Genomic DNA, 18,786 nt, shown 5'->3' with positions numbered 1-18,786 from the left:
TAAAGTGGTGAAAGAGGGTGTTTTTTGTCTTTTATTCCAAATAAAGGATTATTTTGTTGTTTGTGTTTATTTCTTTTCACTTACTGATTAGTGATCAGGTGGGTCTCATAGTCACCTCCTATTACTAATCTAGGGCTTAGTGGCAGCTGTAGGCTGCCATTAACTCGTTATTACCCTGATTGCCACAGTACCAGGGCAATCTGGAAGAGCCGGGTAAAGTGTTGGAACTGTCATATCTAATGGAAGTGGCAATTTCGGGCGGCTGCAGGCTGATAATTTTTAAGCTGGGGGTGTCTAATAACCATAGTTATCCCCAGCCTGAGAATACCAGCGCCCAGCTGTCGTGCTTTATCTATGATGGATATCATAATATGGGGGCTCCTACGCCAATTTTTAAATTTATTTTACGACACAGACCCGCACACTGGCGTCTGTGATTGGAAGCATCAGACACGCTGTAACTCAGCATGGGGGCTCGTTTGACTGCAACCAATCACAGAGGCTGGTGGGTGTGGGAAGCAATAAATATTCATTGAAGGTAATGAGTGGCCCGGGAAATTAATGAGCCGCTTCTGTGGCAGCCGCCCCGGTGAATCAGTAAGTATGAAGCAGTTGCTACTACCCCATTGGGCCATATTCTGGTCCCCATAGACTTTATATGGGGACCGGCATCTGGACAGATACTAGGGATCAATCCCCCTCCGATCCCGAGTCAACGGGGGATTGATCTGCTAGTCCTCCGAAACGCAGAGGCAAAACGCAAAAATAATTGACATGCTGCGTCTTCAAAAACACAGCCTAATAAAGATGTACTGTGCGGACAGCAAAATAGAAATCTCATAGACTCTGCTAGGGGAAGAAAATGCATGCATTGAGTGTATCATTTGTGACCACAAACTTAAACACCCCCCCCCCAAAACGCAGTAAAAGATGCAGTGCGCGAATGAGGCCTTACACATCATAGTAATCATCTGTTGGAAGAAGAGTACAGCACAGAGCTATACGGAAAGACGCTCCGGAATTATTATATTATGGGTAATGCAGGGTTTTACTAAAGTCATTGTGTCCGGAGAGCGATGGAGGCTTTCTACTGATCTCTGGTCATCTAGAACATTCCAGGGGACAGTTGATTTTGTCGGTGATGGCTCCTTTTGTCGGTGACGTTTCCATTCTTGCTTTCACAGCTCTGAAATCCGGGTAAAGATCTGAAGAATCTTATTTTCGCAGCCATAATGGAGAGAGAAGAAAGTGATGTTGGTGGTGGTGATCGGTGCACAGAGGAGGATCCTGCAGGTAACCGCCCCGGTGAGGAGTCACCACTATATAAAGCAGAGAAGAGTCACGTTCTCCTCATTCACCGGACAGTTCAGGGCCAGAGAGTCCCTTGTTCAGATAATAAATATTATTATTATTTATTATTCTAGTGCCATTTATTCCATGGGGACATACGTAGACAAGTACAATAATTGCACAAATCAAGGCACAGACTGGTACAGAAGGAGAGAGAACGCTGACGGAAGGGGCTCACAGTCTACAGGGGATGGGCGAGGATACAGTAGGTGAGGGTAGAGATGGTCGTGCAGCAGTATAGCGGACTGAGAGTTACTGCAAGTTGTAGGCTTGTCAGAAGGGGTAGGTCTTCAGGTTCCTTTTGACAGTTTCCATGGGAGGTGAGAGTCTAATGTCTTGGGGCAGAGATAAGATTTCTCCTGCACCTCATCCATCACCTTATGTGATTGTGGGAAGAGGAGATAAGATGGCAGGAGAGAAGGAGATCTTGTGAGAATCGGAGATGATGTGCAGATAAGTACCGGGAAACTAGGTCACAGATGCATGGAGGAGACAGGTTGCGGGTGGCTTTCTATGTCCTGGTCAGTGTTTTGAAACTCCGTCTTTGGGCAATGGGAAGCCAGTTAAGAGATTATCAGAAGGGAGAGGCTGGGGAGTACCAGGGAGACAGGTGGATTAGTCGAGCAGCAGAGTTTGGGATAGATTGTAGGGGTGCGAGAGTGTTAGAAGGGAGGCCACAGACCAGGAGGTTGTCACAGTTGAGGCAGGAGACGATGAGGGCATGCATTAGTGTTTTTGTAGATTCTTGGTCAAGGAATGTACAGATCCGGGAAATATTGTTGAGTTGGAGTCAGCAGGAGGTAGAAAGGGCTGGATATGTGGCTTGGAGGAGAGAGCAGATAACTCTTGATTAGTTCAGAGGTATATGGAGGAGACACATTACGGACGGCTGTGGAGGTCTATGTTTGTAGCTTGAATTGGATAAATTGGAGAATTGGGAGCCAATGCATGGATTTGCAAAGGGGTGAAGCGGAGGAGTAGCAAGGAGAGTGGTGGATTAGGCCGGTTTCACACATCCAGCTTTTTGCCGTTTTGCCGGATGCGGCGCTCTCCCGTACAATTAATACAGTACAATGACAGCGCTGTAACTTCCGGGTCACATGCGCCGGTCACATGACAGCATGTGACCGGCGCTTGTTGCGCTGTCATTGTACTCTATTAACTGTACGGGAGAGCGCCGCATCCGGCAAAACGCCGGATGTGTGAATCCGGCCTTAGTGGGGCAGCAGAGTTAAGGATATACAGGAGAGGTGCGAGAGTGTTAGCAGGAAAGCCATAAGCCTGCTTTACACCTTACGATATCACATACGATATCATATGCGATGTGACCCGCCCCCATCGTATGTGCGGCACGTTCAATTTGTTGACCGTGTCGCACAAACGATTATTTGCCGTCACACGTACTTACCTTCCATACGACCTCGCTGTGGGCGGCGAACATCCACTTCCTGGAGTAGGAGGGACGTTCGGCGTCACAGCGACGTCACACGGCAGCCAGCCAATAGAAGCGGAGGGGTGGAGATAAGCGGGACGTAAACATCCCGCCCACCTCCTTCCTTCCGCATTGCCGCGGGATGTGGGTAAGATCTCTTCATCGTTCCCGGGGTGTCACACACAGCGATGTGTGGTACCTCGGGAAAATTGAACAACCCTACGTGCAATTTTAAGGAAATGAACGATGTGTATGCGATGAACGGTTTTCTGTTCAATCGCACATCGCTGTCACACGCTACAACAACACTAACGATGCCGGATGTGCGTCACTTACGATGTGACCCCGCTGACACATCGTTAGATTTGTTGTAGCGTGTAAATCCCGCTATAGAGGAGGATATTACATTAATCAAGGTGACTGTTGTGGGCATGAACTAGCATTTTAGCAGATTCAGGGTTAAGGGAAGGACGGATTCTGAAAATATTTTTGAGCTAAAGGCTACAGGAGGTGGTAAGAGCATGGATGTGCGGTGTAAAGGACAAGGCCGAGTAGAGGGTTACTCTGAGGCAGCGGCTTCAGGTACAAGGTAGAACATGACGCCATTTATTGTGATGGAGAGATCGGGAATGGGAGTTGGGTGAGATGGAGGAGAGAGGAGGACTTCAGTTTTGTCCACATTGAGCTTTTGGAAGTGAAAAGAGGAAGAGGATATGGCTGATAAAAACTAGAGGATTCTGGACAATAGAGAGGTGATGTCTGTGCCAGAAAGGTAGATCTGAGTGTCTTCAGCATATACTGTAGATCAGGGGTCCCCAAACTTTTTACACAGGGGGCCAGTTCACTGTCCCTCAGACCGTTGGAGGGCCGGACTATAAGGCTATGTGCCCACGCTAGAATGTCCCTGCGGATTTTTTTGCCTGAAAATCCGCGACTTTCGCGGCAAATCCGCACCCGCGGATTTGCCGCGAATTTACCGCGGATTTTGATGCGGATTTCATTTTTTTTTTTTTTTCCCCGTTCAAGCGAATTTACCGCGGATTTTGATGCGGATTTCATTTTTTTTTTTTTTTTCCCCGTTCAAAACCAAAAATCCGCACCAAATCTGCACCAAACAATTGACATGCTGCAGATTTTTCCGGATCAAAATCCGCGGCAAATCCGCAGCGGAAAAATCCGCAGCATGGGCACAGCATTTCCAAAATGCCATTGAAATGGCTTGGAAGTGCTGCTGCTGCAGATTTTCGGCAAATCCGCGGTAAATCCTGTAGCGTGGGCACATAGCCTAAGAAAAACTATAAAATGAGATACGTGTAGTGTGCATAGGGATTTTCAAAGTAAAACAAAAAGGGAACAAATACAACATTCAAAATAAAGAAATAGTAAATATAACACTTACATAAACTGTACCCCCCAAATACAGCACAGTGCACCTCTGAAATGTGCTTCTCTCTCCCCCATATAGGTCCAGCACTTTTTCCCCATATAGGTCCAGCACTCTGTCCCCATATAGGTCCAGCACTCTGTCCCCATATAGGTCCAGCACTCTGTCCCCCATATAGGTCCAGCACTCTGTCCCCCATATAGGTCCAGCACTCTGTCCCCATATAGGTCCAGCACTCTGTCCCCATATAGGTCCAGCACTCTGTCCCCATATAGGTCCAGCACTCTGTCCCCCATATAGGTCCAGCACTCTGTCCCCCATATAGGTCCAGCACTCTGTCCCCCATATAGGTCCAGCACTCTGTCCCCCATATAGGTCCAGCACTCTGTCCCCCATATAGGTCCAGCACTCTGTCCCCCATATAGGTCCAGCACTCTGTCCCCCATATAGGTCCAGCACTCTGTCCCCCATATAGGTCCAGCACTCTGTCCCCCATATAGGTCCAGCTCTCTGATTCTCCTCCATGCCCAGTAAAAAAAAAAATTGAAATTATGCTTTACCTTCCACTGCAGCCGCTCCCGAGCTGTGGTCCCGGCTCCTCTGTCTTCGGCTGTAAGGCCTAGATGAGCACGTCGTCCGTCATGACGTAATCATTCTAGGTCCGGACCTGAGTGCTGAGCGTCTACACAGGAATGAGACTTCCCGTGTAGCGCTCGGCGGGTTATTTCAATTGTAAGCGCCTGTGTGTGTGCTTGCAATTGAAATAACACTAGGAAATTGTGAGGCGGGCCAGGTAAATGGCCTCCGGGGGCCGGATGCGGGCCGTAGTTTGGGGACCCCTGTTGTAGATGGTACTGGAAGCCATGGGACTTTACCTTTGGCCTAGGACAACTCGTAGATTGAGAAGAGTAGGAATCCCAAGACAGAGCCTTGAGGGACTCTTGGAAAGAGGGTGGAATGAGGAGGTAGTGCACAAGTGGGAGACGCTAAATGTGCGGCTACAGAGGTGTGAGGAGATCCAGGAGAAGGCAATGTCTTTGGCGTCAAGGGAAGAGAGGAGGGAGTAGTCAACTGTCGAAAGCAGAGGACAGGTAAAAAAAGAGGATTATCTGTTGGCTTTGGCAGTACGGTATTAGATGTGATTTTGGCACATTTGAGAGCAGAATGGAAAGTACCAGAAGTTAATGATAAATTGAAGAGCTGGGTTAGGACAGGGTTAAGCTTAGTGGTGAGGTTGGGGAGGAGGGAATGGGATGGGATGGAGTCAAGCACACAAGTGGTGAGGTACGATTTGGAGAGAAGATGAGTCAGGCTATGTGCGCACGTTGCGTAAATACATGCAGTTACGCTGCGCTTTGTAGCGCAGCGTAACTGCATGCGTCCTGCGTCCCCTGCACAGTCTATGGAGATTGTGCAGGGGCCGTGCGCACGTGGTGTCTTAGAGTGCAGCGCTTCGGCTGCTGCCCGAAGCGGCTGCGATCAAGAAGTGACATGTCACTTCTTCCGTGCGCTTTGCCGGCAGCTCCTGCTCTGTCTGTGGCAGGCAGAGCGCATGGAATCTGCTTTTTTTTTTTTTTTTTCTCTACGGACATTTTCTGCAGCGATTTGAAGCGCACGGGTGCTCTTCTTATCGCTGCAGAAATTTCTGCAGGGCTAGTACGCAACGTGCGCACATAGCCTAAGTTCTCCTTCAGTAATGATTAAGATTTAGGTTAATGGGGAGGGGGAATTGTGTGTTGTACATAAAGATTGTGGTGGTTAATCGATAAAGACCTGATTTGGTTGATTTTGTTAATGAAATGTGTGGGAAGTCTTCTGCGGAGATGGGAGGTTGGAGGAGGCAGTGGTTGGCGGCGATGGGAGGTAAGTGTTGAATAACTGGTGTTGTGGGATAATGAAGATATGAGGGTTGTGACGTCGTCCTGTTTAGCAGAGATGAGGACCGATTGCAATGTGAAATTTTCTTTGTTTGAATGTGGTAAAGTCCTCCTGTGAGTGCGTTTTTTTTTTCGTTTTTTTTTTTACGACGCTCTGCAACCCTGGACACTCGACAAACCTTTTTAGTGAGGTGGTTATTCAAGGGTTGTCTATTGACTCGTTGCAGTCTGACATGCAGGAGAGGGACGACCCAGCAAATAGCTGCTGTGACTGTGTCATGGTAGAGAACAGGGGCGCTGTCTGTCATGGAGTGAAGATATGGAAGACAGAGGTAGACTAAAGTTAGAGTGTGTGAATGTCTAGGTGTGCGAGGATTCAGAGGAGTGTGCTTGTTGATGGACAGGTGAGGAGGACAGGGATGAAAAGTGAGCAGGTGGTGGTCAGATAGAGGGAGAGGTTAGATAATGGCAGAGTCGGTGAAGATAAGGTTGTTTATGTTCATCTGTGGGTGGCTATCTAGAACTACTAAGTAAGACAAAAGGATGAAGCAACTGACAGGAGTATAGAGGCTGCAGACTGGTGGGTGTCCAAGAGAATGCTGAAGTTACCTATAATGATGGTGGGAATGTCAGCAGAGAGAAAGTGAAGAAGCCAGGTGGACAGTTAGTTAGTAAGGGCAATGGCCGAGCATGGGGGTGGGCATATGAAGGCCACTTGGAGGTTGGAGGGAGAGTAGATGCGGACAGAGTGCACTTCAGAAGAAGGGAGAGTATTGGTGGGATTGGGTTGAAGGTGCAGTTGTTAGAAATGAGAAGTCCCACTACTCCACCATGTTCATTACCAGGAGTGTGGTTGAAGTGAAGGCCATCGTAACACAACGCAGCATGGTGGCCGTGTCGGAGGGTGTCAAACATGGTTTGAGGCCCATGAAGCATAAGTTGTGTGAGGTTGTTGTTAAGAGTTCATGAATAGAGCTGGGCGGACTCGCTGAAAACCGGGACCCGCGGGTACCTGCTAAATTTAAAAAAAATTTGGATCTGATTCGGAATCTGGTACCCATATACATCTATTTGAACCAGAATCCGGAGGTTAAAAATGTGGGTAGAAGGGATGGGGGGGGGGTAGGAGCGCGCGGTGTACTCACTGAAGATCCGTCATGGCGTCAAGCTGCTTCCATGTCACGCATTCCCTTCTGGACCTGACAATTACCCCTCATTGAATATTCACAGCTTTTTCCGCCCACCGGTGTGTGTAATTGGTTGCAATTAGACGCCCCCCCACCCTGAGTGTCAGCGTGCCAGCTGACTGCAACCAATCACAGGTGCCAGGACGGACGGTGGGCAGGGAAAGCAGTGCAAATGTCTATAGATCAGTATCGTGTATAAAAATAATAAAACAATTGGCGCAGGGCACCCCTGTATCCTTATACCTGCACAGGTAAAGCCCACGGCTACAGGCTGCAGCCCCCAACTGTCGGGCTTTATCTTGGCTGCATATCAAAATAAGGCTGTAATCACACTTGTGAGGGACTCGCATCAAATCACACGGCGCGGCCTGACGTTCTCCGGACACAAGTGTGCAGCTGCATAGCAATACATGGAGCCGACGCGCTCCTGTCAGGAGAGTGTGCGGCAATGCCGAGGGATGCGATTCCAGACTCATGAGAGTCCCTCGCAAGTGTGACTCCGGCCTAAGAGGAACCGAATGCGGATTTTTTTTTTTTTTTTTAATAATTAAAATAAATAATTTCAAAAACTGACGTGCGGTTCCCCCCAATTTTGATACTCAGCCAAGATAAAGACAGCTGGGGCTGGTATTCTGAGGCTGGGGAGGTCCAGCCTAAAACTATCAGCCTCCATCCATTAGATGCGACAATCCCAGTGCTTTACCCTGTTCATCCCGATTGCCCTGATGTGTTGGCAATCAATCGGGGTAGTAAGGAGTTGATGACAGCCACAGCAGCCACTAAGTCCTGGATTAGGGATGCAGCGTCTATGACACCCCATTACTAATCTGTAAGTGAAAGTAAATAAACATAAAAAACGAAAAAAATCCTTTTATTTGGAATAAAATACAAAAAACACCCTCTTTAACCACTTTATTAACCCCAAAACTCCCCTGAGGTCCGACGTAATCCACACGAGATCCCACAGCGAGCACCATAGAGCATGACTGCCCGCTGTGAGCTCCAGAGATTGAATGAGCCACAGCGATTAGCGGTGACGTCACTCTGGTTATTTGCGGTCACAGCTGGACATTCCCACTTGTGACCACAGGTAACCTGACCTCACAGGATTTCTGATGACCTGATTAAACTCAATGAACTCACCTGCATCTCCTAGCAGAAAACCGCGGGTTTTTTTGTCAAGAAATGCAGATTTGGTGTTGAAAGTTTAACACCATATTCTTGCACCCATTCTACAACTCCTGGCAAACAATCGCATCACTACCGCATCATACCTCATGCAGTTTTTATGCGTTTTTTTCCCCAGGAGGTGTAGATTAGGTGCATAAATATAGTGTCAAAATTGAATCACCAAATTTGTATCTCTTAGCCCAAAAATGCAAAAAAAAAAAACCCCTGTTTTTCTTCCAGGAGGTGCACATTTGATGCTGATATCTGGTGCAGACTATTTCAGCTGCGTTTTTTTTTTATACCTGCGGATTTACCCGCGGAATTTCCGCTGCGGAATTAATGTGCATGTCACTTCTTTTCTGCAGGTCCAGCAACCTGCGGAAAAACTGCAGAAATTTTGCAGCAAATCTGCAGCAAATCCACAACATCCCGCGGTAAAACCGCATGCGGATTTTACGTGCGGATTTTACGTGCGGATTTCTGCTGCGGGTGTGGAATTCTTGCAGAGATCCGGAATTTCTTAAGAAAATTCCATTTTCTAGTGCGCACATAGCCTAAATGTAGAAAACGCCATAGTCAATGAGGTAATAAGTACAAGTGGAAACCGCTTTGCAAAAATATAAAATATTTTTATTACAAAATTTTTTATATAGGAAGAAGAAAAAGTAAATAATCCATCAATATTAAATAGAAAAGCGTAAAGACCAAGTGAACAAGGAATCCTAAGAATGACACCACTCGGTGGACCCCATGGAACAAGATACAGTGCCAATATTGCATCGTATTGACCTCAAATACCACCCAGAGCCACTAGATGGCATAGAAGATCCCAGAAAACAGTGCTCAGTAAATCAATGCTAAACAGTCCAAAATAGAGCGCGTAATGTACAAAATTGGCCTAATTAAGTTATAGAAACCTAAAGGGCTGATCAAACGTGTACCCATGATGGGTGCACAAAGTGGTGTAAATGTGTCACCCAGGGCTATGGGGTTTATGGTCCTGGGCCGTATATTTATGGGGATGCTGTGTCACGGGTCAATGCTGGCCGTTTCCCGGTCCCGTGCCATGGGGGCTTTTTAACTCCTTCAGCCCCCCGGCGTTTTCTGTTTTTTGGGGTTTTTTTGCTCCCCTTCTTCCGAGAGCCGTAACTTTTTTTTTATACAAAACAAGTTGTAGTTTTAATTGAAACCATGAGTTTTACCATATGGTGTACTGGAAAACAGCAAAAAAAAATTCCAAGTGTGAAAAAACTGCAAAAAAAGTGTGATCGCACAATAGTGTTTGGGATGTTTTATTCACCGTGTTCACTATATGGTAAAATTGATGTATGGGTATGATGCCTGAGGTCGGTGCGAGTTTGTAGACACCAAACATGTGTAGGTTTACTTGTATCTAAGGGGTTTAAAAAGAAATCACAACTTTGTCCAATAAAAGTGGCGCACGTTTTGCTCCATTTTCCGAAATCTGCAGCGTTCTCATTTTTTGGGATCTATGGCCCAGTGATGGCCTATTTTTTGCGTCTCGAGCTAACATTTCTAACGGTACCATTTTTGCGCAGAAGCTACGTTTTGATCGTCTGTTATAGCATTTTGCGCAAAACTTGCGGCGACCAAAAAACTTAATTTTGGTGTTTGGAATTTTTTTGCCGCTATGCTGTTTACTGATCAGATTAACTAATTTTTTTATCGGGCATTTCTGAACGCGGCAATACCAAATATGTGTATATTTTTTATTTTTTTAACCCTTTAGTTTTCAATGGGGCAAAAGTGGGTGATTTTTTGAACTTTTAGGTTTTTTTGTTTATTTTTAAAACTTTATTTTTGCTTTTTTTTATTTTCCTAGTTTTCTTAGGGGGCTATAGCAATCAGTAATCCGATCGCTCTGATCTATCTGCTGATCACCGCTATACAGCTGACATCTGCACATATGCTGCTTTACTCTCCGGCACTATGCCGGCACTGAGAGAAAGTGACTCATGTTAGCTACAGGCGTCATCACATTACCCTGTGCTACCATGGCAACCACCGAAAGTCACGTGATCACACATGTGACTTCCGGTGGGGGCGGCGGTAAGTAAAAGTAATGGCCGTGTGCATATACAGCTCGCTGCCAGACTTTGGCAGCGAGATGTAAGGGGTTAAAAGTTGCGGGTGGAAGCGATTCCACTCGTAACTTACAGGCAGACATGTCAGCTGTTGAAAACAGCTGATATGTGCGCAGATTGCCGCGACCTGCCCACGGTAACCTCACATAACCCATGACGGATATATCAGTCATGGGTCGTGAAGGGGTTCATGGGGAGTATTTACAGGGGAGATTAAAGTCATTACTGTGACCCCCAACTGCAGGTTGTAAGTTAACATTCCTATACTCACAGTTGGACCCTCGGACATCTGGTTCAGGTCCCTGTACTTCCAGTGTCAGTTGGTGACTCGGTTGCTCTGTCCCCGACACTCTCAGTGTTTGGTGGGACCCCATAGCGTGGAGCTGGTTTGGGGGCCCTGACTGTCTTTCGGCAGTCTCCTCGTCCGTACGGCGGGCAGTGTGGATCCTATAGGGCCGGTCCGCGGTCCCGAACCCTGATCCTCTCGTTACTGCTGGTGCCCCCGGATCTGTGGGTCAGTGAGGTCCGTGGAGGTCCCCTCACTGTGCAGGTAATTGCCAGGCCGCGTGAAACTGTCGCCTGACCTAGGGCTCTGTGCCCCGTCGGTGCTCTGGTTCCAGTGGTACTCGGGTGTACCTACCCTGGTGACCACTCTCCTGTGCCCCCGGGTCACCGTTACACGACCCAGCTTGAGGCACGTCTGTCTACACTTCCACTCTCTGCTTCACTCTCCACTGACTGACTGCTTGTCCTTTCCCACCAGGCTGTCTAGTCCTCTGGACTGGCTCTGCCCTCTAGGTGGCCCTCCCTTTGGTGTCTGACTAGTCCATTACCCCTGGTGTGGAGTGGAAACTGGGATTTTGTGTCTGCAGATGTCACTGGCACTGGTGTTCCAGGTCCCTGGGGGTAGGATGCAGTACCTAGTAGTGCCCTGAGTGGCTCAGGGGCGCTACATAAATACAGTGCAATATTGGGGCTGTGTCTTGTTCCATGGAGTCCACCAAGTGGTCTTTACACTTTTATATTTAATATTGATGGATTATTTATTTTTTTCTTCTTTTTATATAAAAAATTTTGTAATAAAAATATTTTCTTTTTTTGCAAAGAGGTTTCCACTTGTATTTATTACCTCATTGACTATGGCCTTTTCTACAATTTCCCTTATTTTCTCTTTGGTTGGCATTTTCTGAATTTATAGGTGTAGTTTTTGGCCATTTGTTAAAGGGAAGGTGTCGTAAAAAAAAAGTTTTCAATAACTGAAAAAACAAAGTATTAATGTTTTAATGTTACATTTAAATATTATTTGTTTTTAATTGAGAACAATATAAAAATAAATGACAAGTTTGATATTTTCCACTTTTTAACACTAGAACTAATGAGGTAGTCATTTTGACTACTTCGCACTATGTATTTCTCCTCTGTGACTACGAGTCCTGTAGTTCTCGTGTTAAACACTAGGGGGAGCAGCTGCTGAAATCCTACAGAAATCCTACTGTAGAAATGGCTCACATTACAACTGCAGTAAAAGTGGGCGGAGTCTGCTCTCCTGTGTGGGATGTCACAGCTTCACTTCCCAATCTGGGGGTTTCCAAAAGGATAAGAGAATGAAGTTTAGGATCACAGTGCGGAGCCATTTTGTTGTGGTCACAGAGTGATCCCTCTTTCACACATCAGTTTTTTGCCATCAGGTACAATCCGGTTATTCCACGACATCTCTGCTTGCTGTCAGTGAGTGGAAACATTCCCCAACATCTTTGCTTGCCGTCAATAAATAGAAATATTCCCCAACATCTCTGCTTGCTGTCATTGAGTGGAAACCTTCCCCAACACATCAGCTTGCTGTCAGTGAGTGGAAACATTCCCCAACATCTTTGCTTGCTGTCAAAAAATAGAAATATTCCCCAACATCTCTGCTTGCTGTCAGTGAGTGGAAACATTCCCCAACATCTCTGCTTGCTGTCAGTAAATAGAAACATTCCCCAACACACCAGCTTGCTGTCAGTGAGTGAAAATATTCCCCAACACGTCTGCTTGTTGTCAGTGAATAGAAACATTCCTCAACATTTCTGCTTGTTTTCAAGTAATAGAAACATTCCCCATCTCTGCTTGCTGTAAGTGAATTGAATCACTTCCCAACTTTTCTGCTAGTTGTCAGTGATTAGAAACGTTCACCAATATCTCTGCTTGATGTCATTGAGTGAAAATATTCCCCAAAATATCTTCTTGCTGTCAGAAAATAGAATACACTAGCGAGAGAGAATTTTCCGTCCAGAAATGAGTTTGCACTGCAGGTGAGCATGCTCAGTTACAACAAACGGAACCTGTTCTGTCAGTGATCACAGTACGAGCAGCGGACGGAGGCCCGAGGTGAGCACACACGGGGAAATTGGGTTAGGGAGTAAGCAGAGTTGGGGGAGGGGTGAGCAGCAGAGTTGGGGGAGGGGTGAGCAGCAGAGTGGGGGTGCGCTGCAGAGTGGGGGAGGGGTGAGCAGCAGAGTGGGGGTGCGCTGCAGAGTGGGGGGAGGGGTGCGCTGCAGAGTGGGGGGAGGGGTGCGCTGCAGAGTGGGGGGAGGGGTGCGCTGCAGAGTGGGGGGAGGGGTGCGCTGCAGAGTGGGGGGAGGGGTGCGCTGCAGAGTGGGGGGAGGGGTGCGCTGCAGAGTGGGGGGAGGGGTGCGCTGCAGAGTGGGAGGAGGGGTGCGCTGCAGAGTGGGGGAGGGGTGCGCTGCAGAGTGGGGAGCAGCACGCCGGGATCAGTTACGGTGTAATCACTGTTGCCCGGCGCTGGTACTCACCTCATCCATCCCGGCGGGAGATGTGGAAAGTGGAGCACACAGCATATGCTGTGCGCTACACAAAGATGGCGCCCATCTCCTCCCTCTGCTGTGATCTGGACAGGTCAGGGGGCGCATCCATTTCACAGCAGACACCTTCTCTAATGTTACTAAATGGGGTCACGGGGGAACACTATTCTCCTTAAGGAGACTTTGCAAGCCAGTCTGGCTGCCAGTAAAGGGACTTATAGCTGCAGCTATAAGTCCTCTTACTGGCAGCCACACTGGCTTACAAAGTCTCCTTAAGGAGAATAGTGTTCCCACCGTGGTCCCCACAAAGCTTCTCAGAGCCAGATCAGACACCCCATACTTTGCACTGACAAGGGCAAGCACCCCAAAACACAGTGTCTGCAAATTGGGATTCTGATCTGGCATATATATCCTAAGTCATATGTAAAGGATTGTTAAAAATCCACTTGTGACTTTTAGAATCGCTACTTCCAATAGGTGGCGCTGCGCTAGAGTTTGTCTCCAGTTCTGGAGAGACAATTTGACTAAATGGGGTCGGAATCCGACCACTGTCCTCTATGCCCAGGGGCTGCCATAAAGGAGTTACAAACACCAAATCCAAGATGGCAGCCCCCAGTGCTTCAGTAAAACTTACCATTAAATAAAAACTAAATAAAAAATTTAATTTTGTATTAAAAATACTTGATTTCATAATCACTATTATTAATACAAAAAAAAACACGACACCTTACCTTTAACATGGTCCTCGTTTCTGCCCTTATTCATTTTCCTCCTTTGTTATTTTAGCTGTGTGCTTAGGGACATTGTCTTGTTGGAAGATGAACCTTCGGCCAAGTCTGAGGTCCAGAGCATCTGGAAGAAGTTTTCTTCCAGGATATCTCTGTACTTGGCTGCATTCATCTTTCCTTCAATTGCAACCAGTTGTCCTGTCCCTGCCCCCATAGCATGATGCTGCCACCACCATGTCTCACTGTGGGGATTGTATTGGGCAGGTGATGAGCAGTGCCTGGTTTTCTCCACACATACCGCTTAGAATTATCACCAAAAAATTCTATCTTCGTCTCATGAGAGCAAAGAACCTTATTTCTCATAGTCTGGGAGACCTTCATGGGTTTTTTTGCAAACTCTTATGCAGCTTTCATATGTCTTGCACTGAGGAGAGGTTTCCGTCGGACCACTCTGCCATAAAAGCTCGACTGCGAATGCATGTTTCGGCGTCACCTTCATGCACGTCGGGGTTAGGCGTCACATGTGCTCGCAGGTCCTGTCTGTCCAGGTATTTACCTTTTCTTTATGAGCTGGGTGGCCTATTCGTCTAATCCACCTGCTCACGTGTTTCATGCTTTTCTCTATTTGGATTTTTTCTGGTTATTATCATTGTACATGTCGTTGTCATGACTTACCTTCCCTGGACTGACTTCCTTTATATATTGCGAGTACCTGTGTTCTGCTGCTATGCCCTTGGTATAACATGTGATGCCCTCCTTTTCTTTTTCGGGTATAAACTGCCGGTTGTGACGACGGTCATTATTTTAACCAATATTGTTTTTTGACCTCATCCGTTCTCTGTAGAATATTTTTCTACATTTCTGTGTCCCTATTGTAATTTTCGTAGGTCCATTACGTCCTTACCGCCCATACACTTTGTTATATGCTCTTGCTATATATATATATATATATATTTATCTTGGTGTTATGCATGGCTGTTTCTTTTGATCTACTTCGGTATTTGCAGCAAAAAGAAGCAGCATGTGACTTCTTTTCTGCAGGTCCCAGCGTTATTTATGGCACTGCTTACGGTTAAAAAGGCATAAAAAAACGCAGGGCCATAACGCACCAAAAACTCACTAAAACGCAATAAAAAAAAATCATGCGTTTTTTGGGTGTGTTTTTCTGCCACAAGGTGCGGTTTTTGCTGAAGAAACAAATCTGCAGTGTGCGCACAGGGCCTAAGGATGTATTTGGCCGGCCTTTCACTGTACATTGCTATTGGTGGTTCCTGAAGAAGGCGCATGCTCGCTCCAAAATGCGTAGAACTGTGAACAATGAAATATGAGCAATAAAACCTGCTGATCACTGTGCTACCTCTCCATGAGACTGTCCGGCCAAACAGCAATTTTACCCCTTTAATCTACTGCATTTGAGCGACACTGTACCTCGTGGGGCTGGAGCAGCCGGCTTTTCACACTAACAAGCGCGCGACAATAGTTGTGGAGCGTCATTCCACGGCCTGTCAGGGACCTGATGCGTGAGGCGGGGAACGTCACCAGTCGCTGGGGGGGGCAGGCCTTTTCCACAGGAAGGCTGCCCTGAAGGCATCAGAACCCCGGTAAGGATTCTTCTGTGTGCACTGCCGTGTCTTCCTCTGCTGCTTCAGAGCCCAGCGTTCCCCCTGCCACAGTAAGTGGCTGAGGGACGGTCCCTTATGCCTGTTTTCAGGCTGATATGGTTGGCTCCTTCTGGTCTGTGGAGGATGCGCCTGCTGGAATATGTGTCAAGTCTGACAAGTGTGCAAGGCTGAGAGAAACTTTGCCAGCAGTGTACGTCTGTCCCTTCCATGGTCTAGTGGTAAGCTGATGCCCTGGGGTGTGTGAGCGTGGGAATTTGAATCCCAGTGGACGCTCCTGGATATTGCTGTATCAGGGTCCCATGGGCTAGCTGCCTGATCTCCGATGACGCCTCTGTTTCCATTGAGTGGAGTGGGCAGGCATCGTGTGTATAGATTGTTAGGGCTGAACACCCGTCCCTTGTGCCAAGCTGCGGTCCATGATGATACAGGAAATTCAGGGCTCACTAGCCTCCCTCCCTGCTGCTGACCCTTCTGCCACAAAAAAGAGAACTCCAGTCATCTGATCATGAGGCCCTGATTCCGCCTTGGAGGGTCCCGATAAAGTTCAATAGTATGAATCAGCTCACCGTGGAAAAAGCTCAGTCTTGATTTCGTCCTGGAGCACGGACAGGCACTGCCACAGCCCAAAATAATACAAAAGATGAGGATGTCCAGCTCTTCAGGCAAAAAAATCACGTCTTTATTTTATCATGCAGACACAAAGAATGACATGAGCAGCACAACGCGTTTCAGGTGAAAGCACTCACCCTTAATCATGATACTGGATAGATGGTGCTGCAAAGCTTATATGCAAATGCTAATCAATGTAACAGATGTTTGAATTACTTCAGCACCTTACATGCACGAGATAGGTTTTACCATGAAAATCATTACATACATATACAATTAAAAAACAATGATACAATACAATACAATGCAACAAAATACACATTTTTCAATGGTTTTCTGGTTTTGAAGATATATGCATTTATAACCAAACCAGTTGCAGTGCGCCATTCAGTGTGTGCAGATATAACACCTTCAAGTTTAATGCCCATACATATGTGCCAATATATCATATAAATAAATCTGCATTCAACAAATAGCGCACACTGGAGTTTTTTCAAATATATTTACTCATGTATAACCCCATGTGTATGCACACATATTGCCCTTTTATGTATGTGCTCAGTTGTCATACTATGTGAAAGCTTTTAAGTTCCGACATGGAAGTTTAACATCTATATTATGTGGATTTTCCTGCACTTCGGAATACCTAAATGCTTATATATAAACACCATCTGCGACTTGTGCAGTTATATTGCGTTATATTCAACATGGCGCTTTATGTTCTATGTGTTTCTCTCATTGAAGCATAGTCTAAACAATAATTTAACCAAAAAAAGAAAAAAGGTTTTTCAAACAGGATTTTTTTTTTTCTTTTTTTTTTAAAAAACCCAATATTAAAATAATTAAAATAAATTTTTGATAAAAAATGAGGCTTTTTTCAAAGTATATAAATCCATTTGAGTTTATATATATAAGCATTTAGGTATTCCGAAGTGCAGGAAAATCCACATAATATAGATGTTAAACTTCCATGTCGGAACTTAAAACGCATATATCTTCAAAACCAGAAAACCATTGAAAAATGTGTATTTTGTTGCATTGTATTGTATTGTATCATTGTTTTTTAATTGTATATGTATGTAATGATTTTCATGGTAAAACCTATCTCGTGCATGTAAGGTGCTGAAGTAATTCAAACATCTGTTACATTGATTAGCATTTGCATATAAGCTTTGCAGCACCATCTATCCAGTATCATGATTAAAGGGGTTGTCCGACATTAGCTTAACAAAAATGTTTGAGTTTATCTGTGCTGTATTGTCATATAAATCACACCTACATTGTTATTTTTTGTTTTCTAACTTATGTTCCTCTTGAATTATACCTTTATTCTCTGCAGCTTCTTGTTTACATTCAGCTCTAGCAAACTGACCACTTCCTGTGCAAAACCTCCCAGTCACAGCTGTCACCGCCCAGCCTCAGTGTCCAGCCCCACCCCAGTGTCCAGCCGCACCCTCTGCCCGCCCCCTGCACACATTCCCTGTCAGTATATTCTTCCCCAGCACCTGACCTGGTATCACTACAGCATTGCAAATAACAGCCCCACATCGGACTCTGCACCGTACACGCACACACATGGCTCTGCACCGTACACGCACACACATGGCTCTGCACCGTACACGCACACACATGGCTCTGCACCGTACACGCACACACATGGCTCTGCACACGCACACATATGGCTCTGTACCGCACACATATGGCTCTGCACCGCACACGCACACACATGGCTCTGCACCGTACACGCACACACATGGCTCTGCACCGTACACGCACACACATGACTCTGCACCGCACACGCACACACATGGCTCTGCACCGCACACGCACACACATGGCTCTGCACCGTACACGCACACACATGGCTCTGCACCGTACACGCACACACATGACTCTGCACCGCACACACATGGCTCTGCACCGTACACGCACACACATGGCTCTGCACCGTACACGCACACACATGGCTCTGCACATGCACACATATGGCTCTGCCAGCCCCCCCCATCCCCATCCCCATAGGGAACACATGTGGAGTACATACTCACCTGTCCTCGGTCCCCGCCGCTCCTGCACGTTCGTGCGCTGTCTGTGCTCTGTTCAGCACAGTAGTGACGTCACCGCTGTGCTGCAGATTGCACAGACAGCCGGAGGGACAGTGATGAGAAGCAGCGCTGCGCTGCTTCTCATCAGCACTTTCAAATGTACCGGCATCGGTGATCTGTGATGCCGGTACATTTGAATGTGCGATCCTGGGCAGGGGGCCCGGTGCTGGAGCTGACACCACGGCAGCTGCCGCCAGGCCCCGCCCCCAGGTCACGGACCCCCACAGCAGTGCAGGGGGAGGTTACTGGAGGTGCGGGGGAATGTGTGGGAGGGTGCAGGGAAGGGGGCGGTGACTCCTCGCACTGTAGACACCCAGCAGGGAGGTGACATGCTGCTCCACATTTGCATGTCAACATGGCCCTGCCCATGTAGACGTGCAAAGACCGGAAGCAGCAAAATCGCGGCAGGAGCGGTC

The 18,786-nt window shown here is 46.9% G+C and overlaps 1 protein-coding gene across 1 annotated transcript in view; it reads left to right on the top strand.

The window, feature by feature from the left end:
* The window catches only part of LOC142243709 (uncharacterized), a 329,550-nt gene that overhangs the window by 183,108 nt on the left and 127,656 nt on the right, over nt 1-18,786 (top strand). The window contains exon 2 of the mRNA XM_075315886.1: nt 1,185-1,305. Coding sequence (XP_075172001.1) covers nt 1,233-1,305 — 73 coding nt within the window. The 5' untranslated portion in view covers nt 1,185-1,232. The remainder of the gene's footprint in view (nt 1-1,184; nt 1,306-18,786) is intronic.

The sequence above is a fragment of the Anomaloglossus baeobatrachus genome, chromosome 6, assembly GCF_048569485.1.
Source record: "Anomaloglossus baeobatrachus isolate aAnoBae1 chromosome 6, aAnoBae1.hap1, whole genome shotgun sequence".
In the NCBI taxonomy this organism is placed as follows: domain Eukaryota; kingdom Metazoa; phylum Chordata; class Amphibia; order Anura; family Aromobatidae; genus Anomaloglossus; species Anomaloglossus baeobatrachus.
The sequence above is the reverse complement of the archived record's forward strand: the minus strand, read 5'-3'. Positions and strand labels throughout refer to the sequence as shown.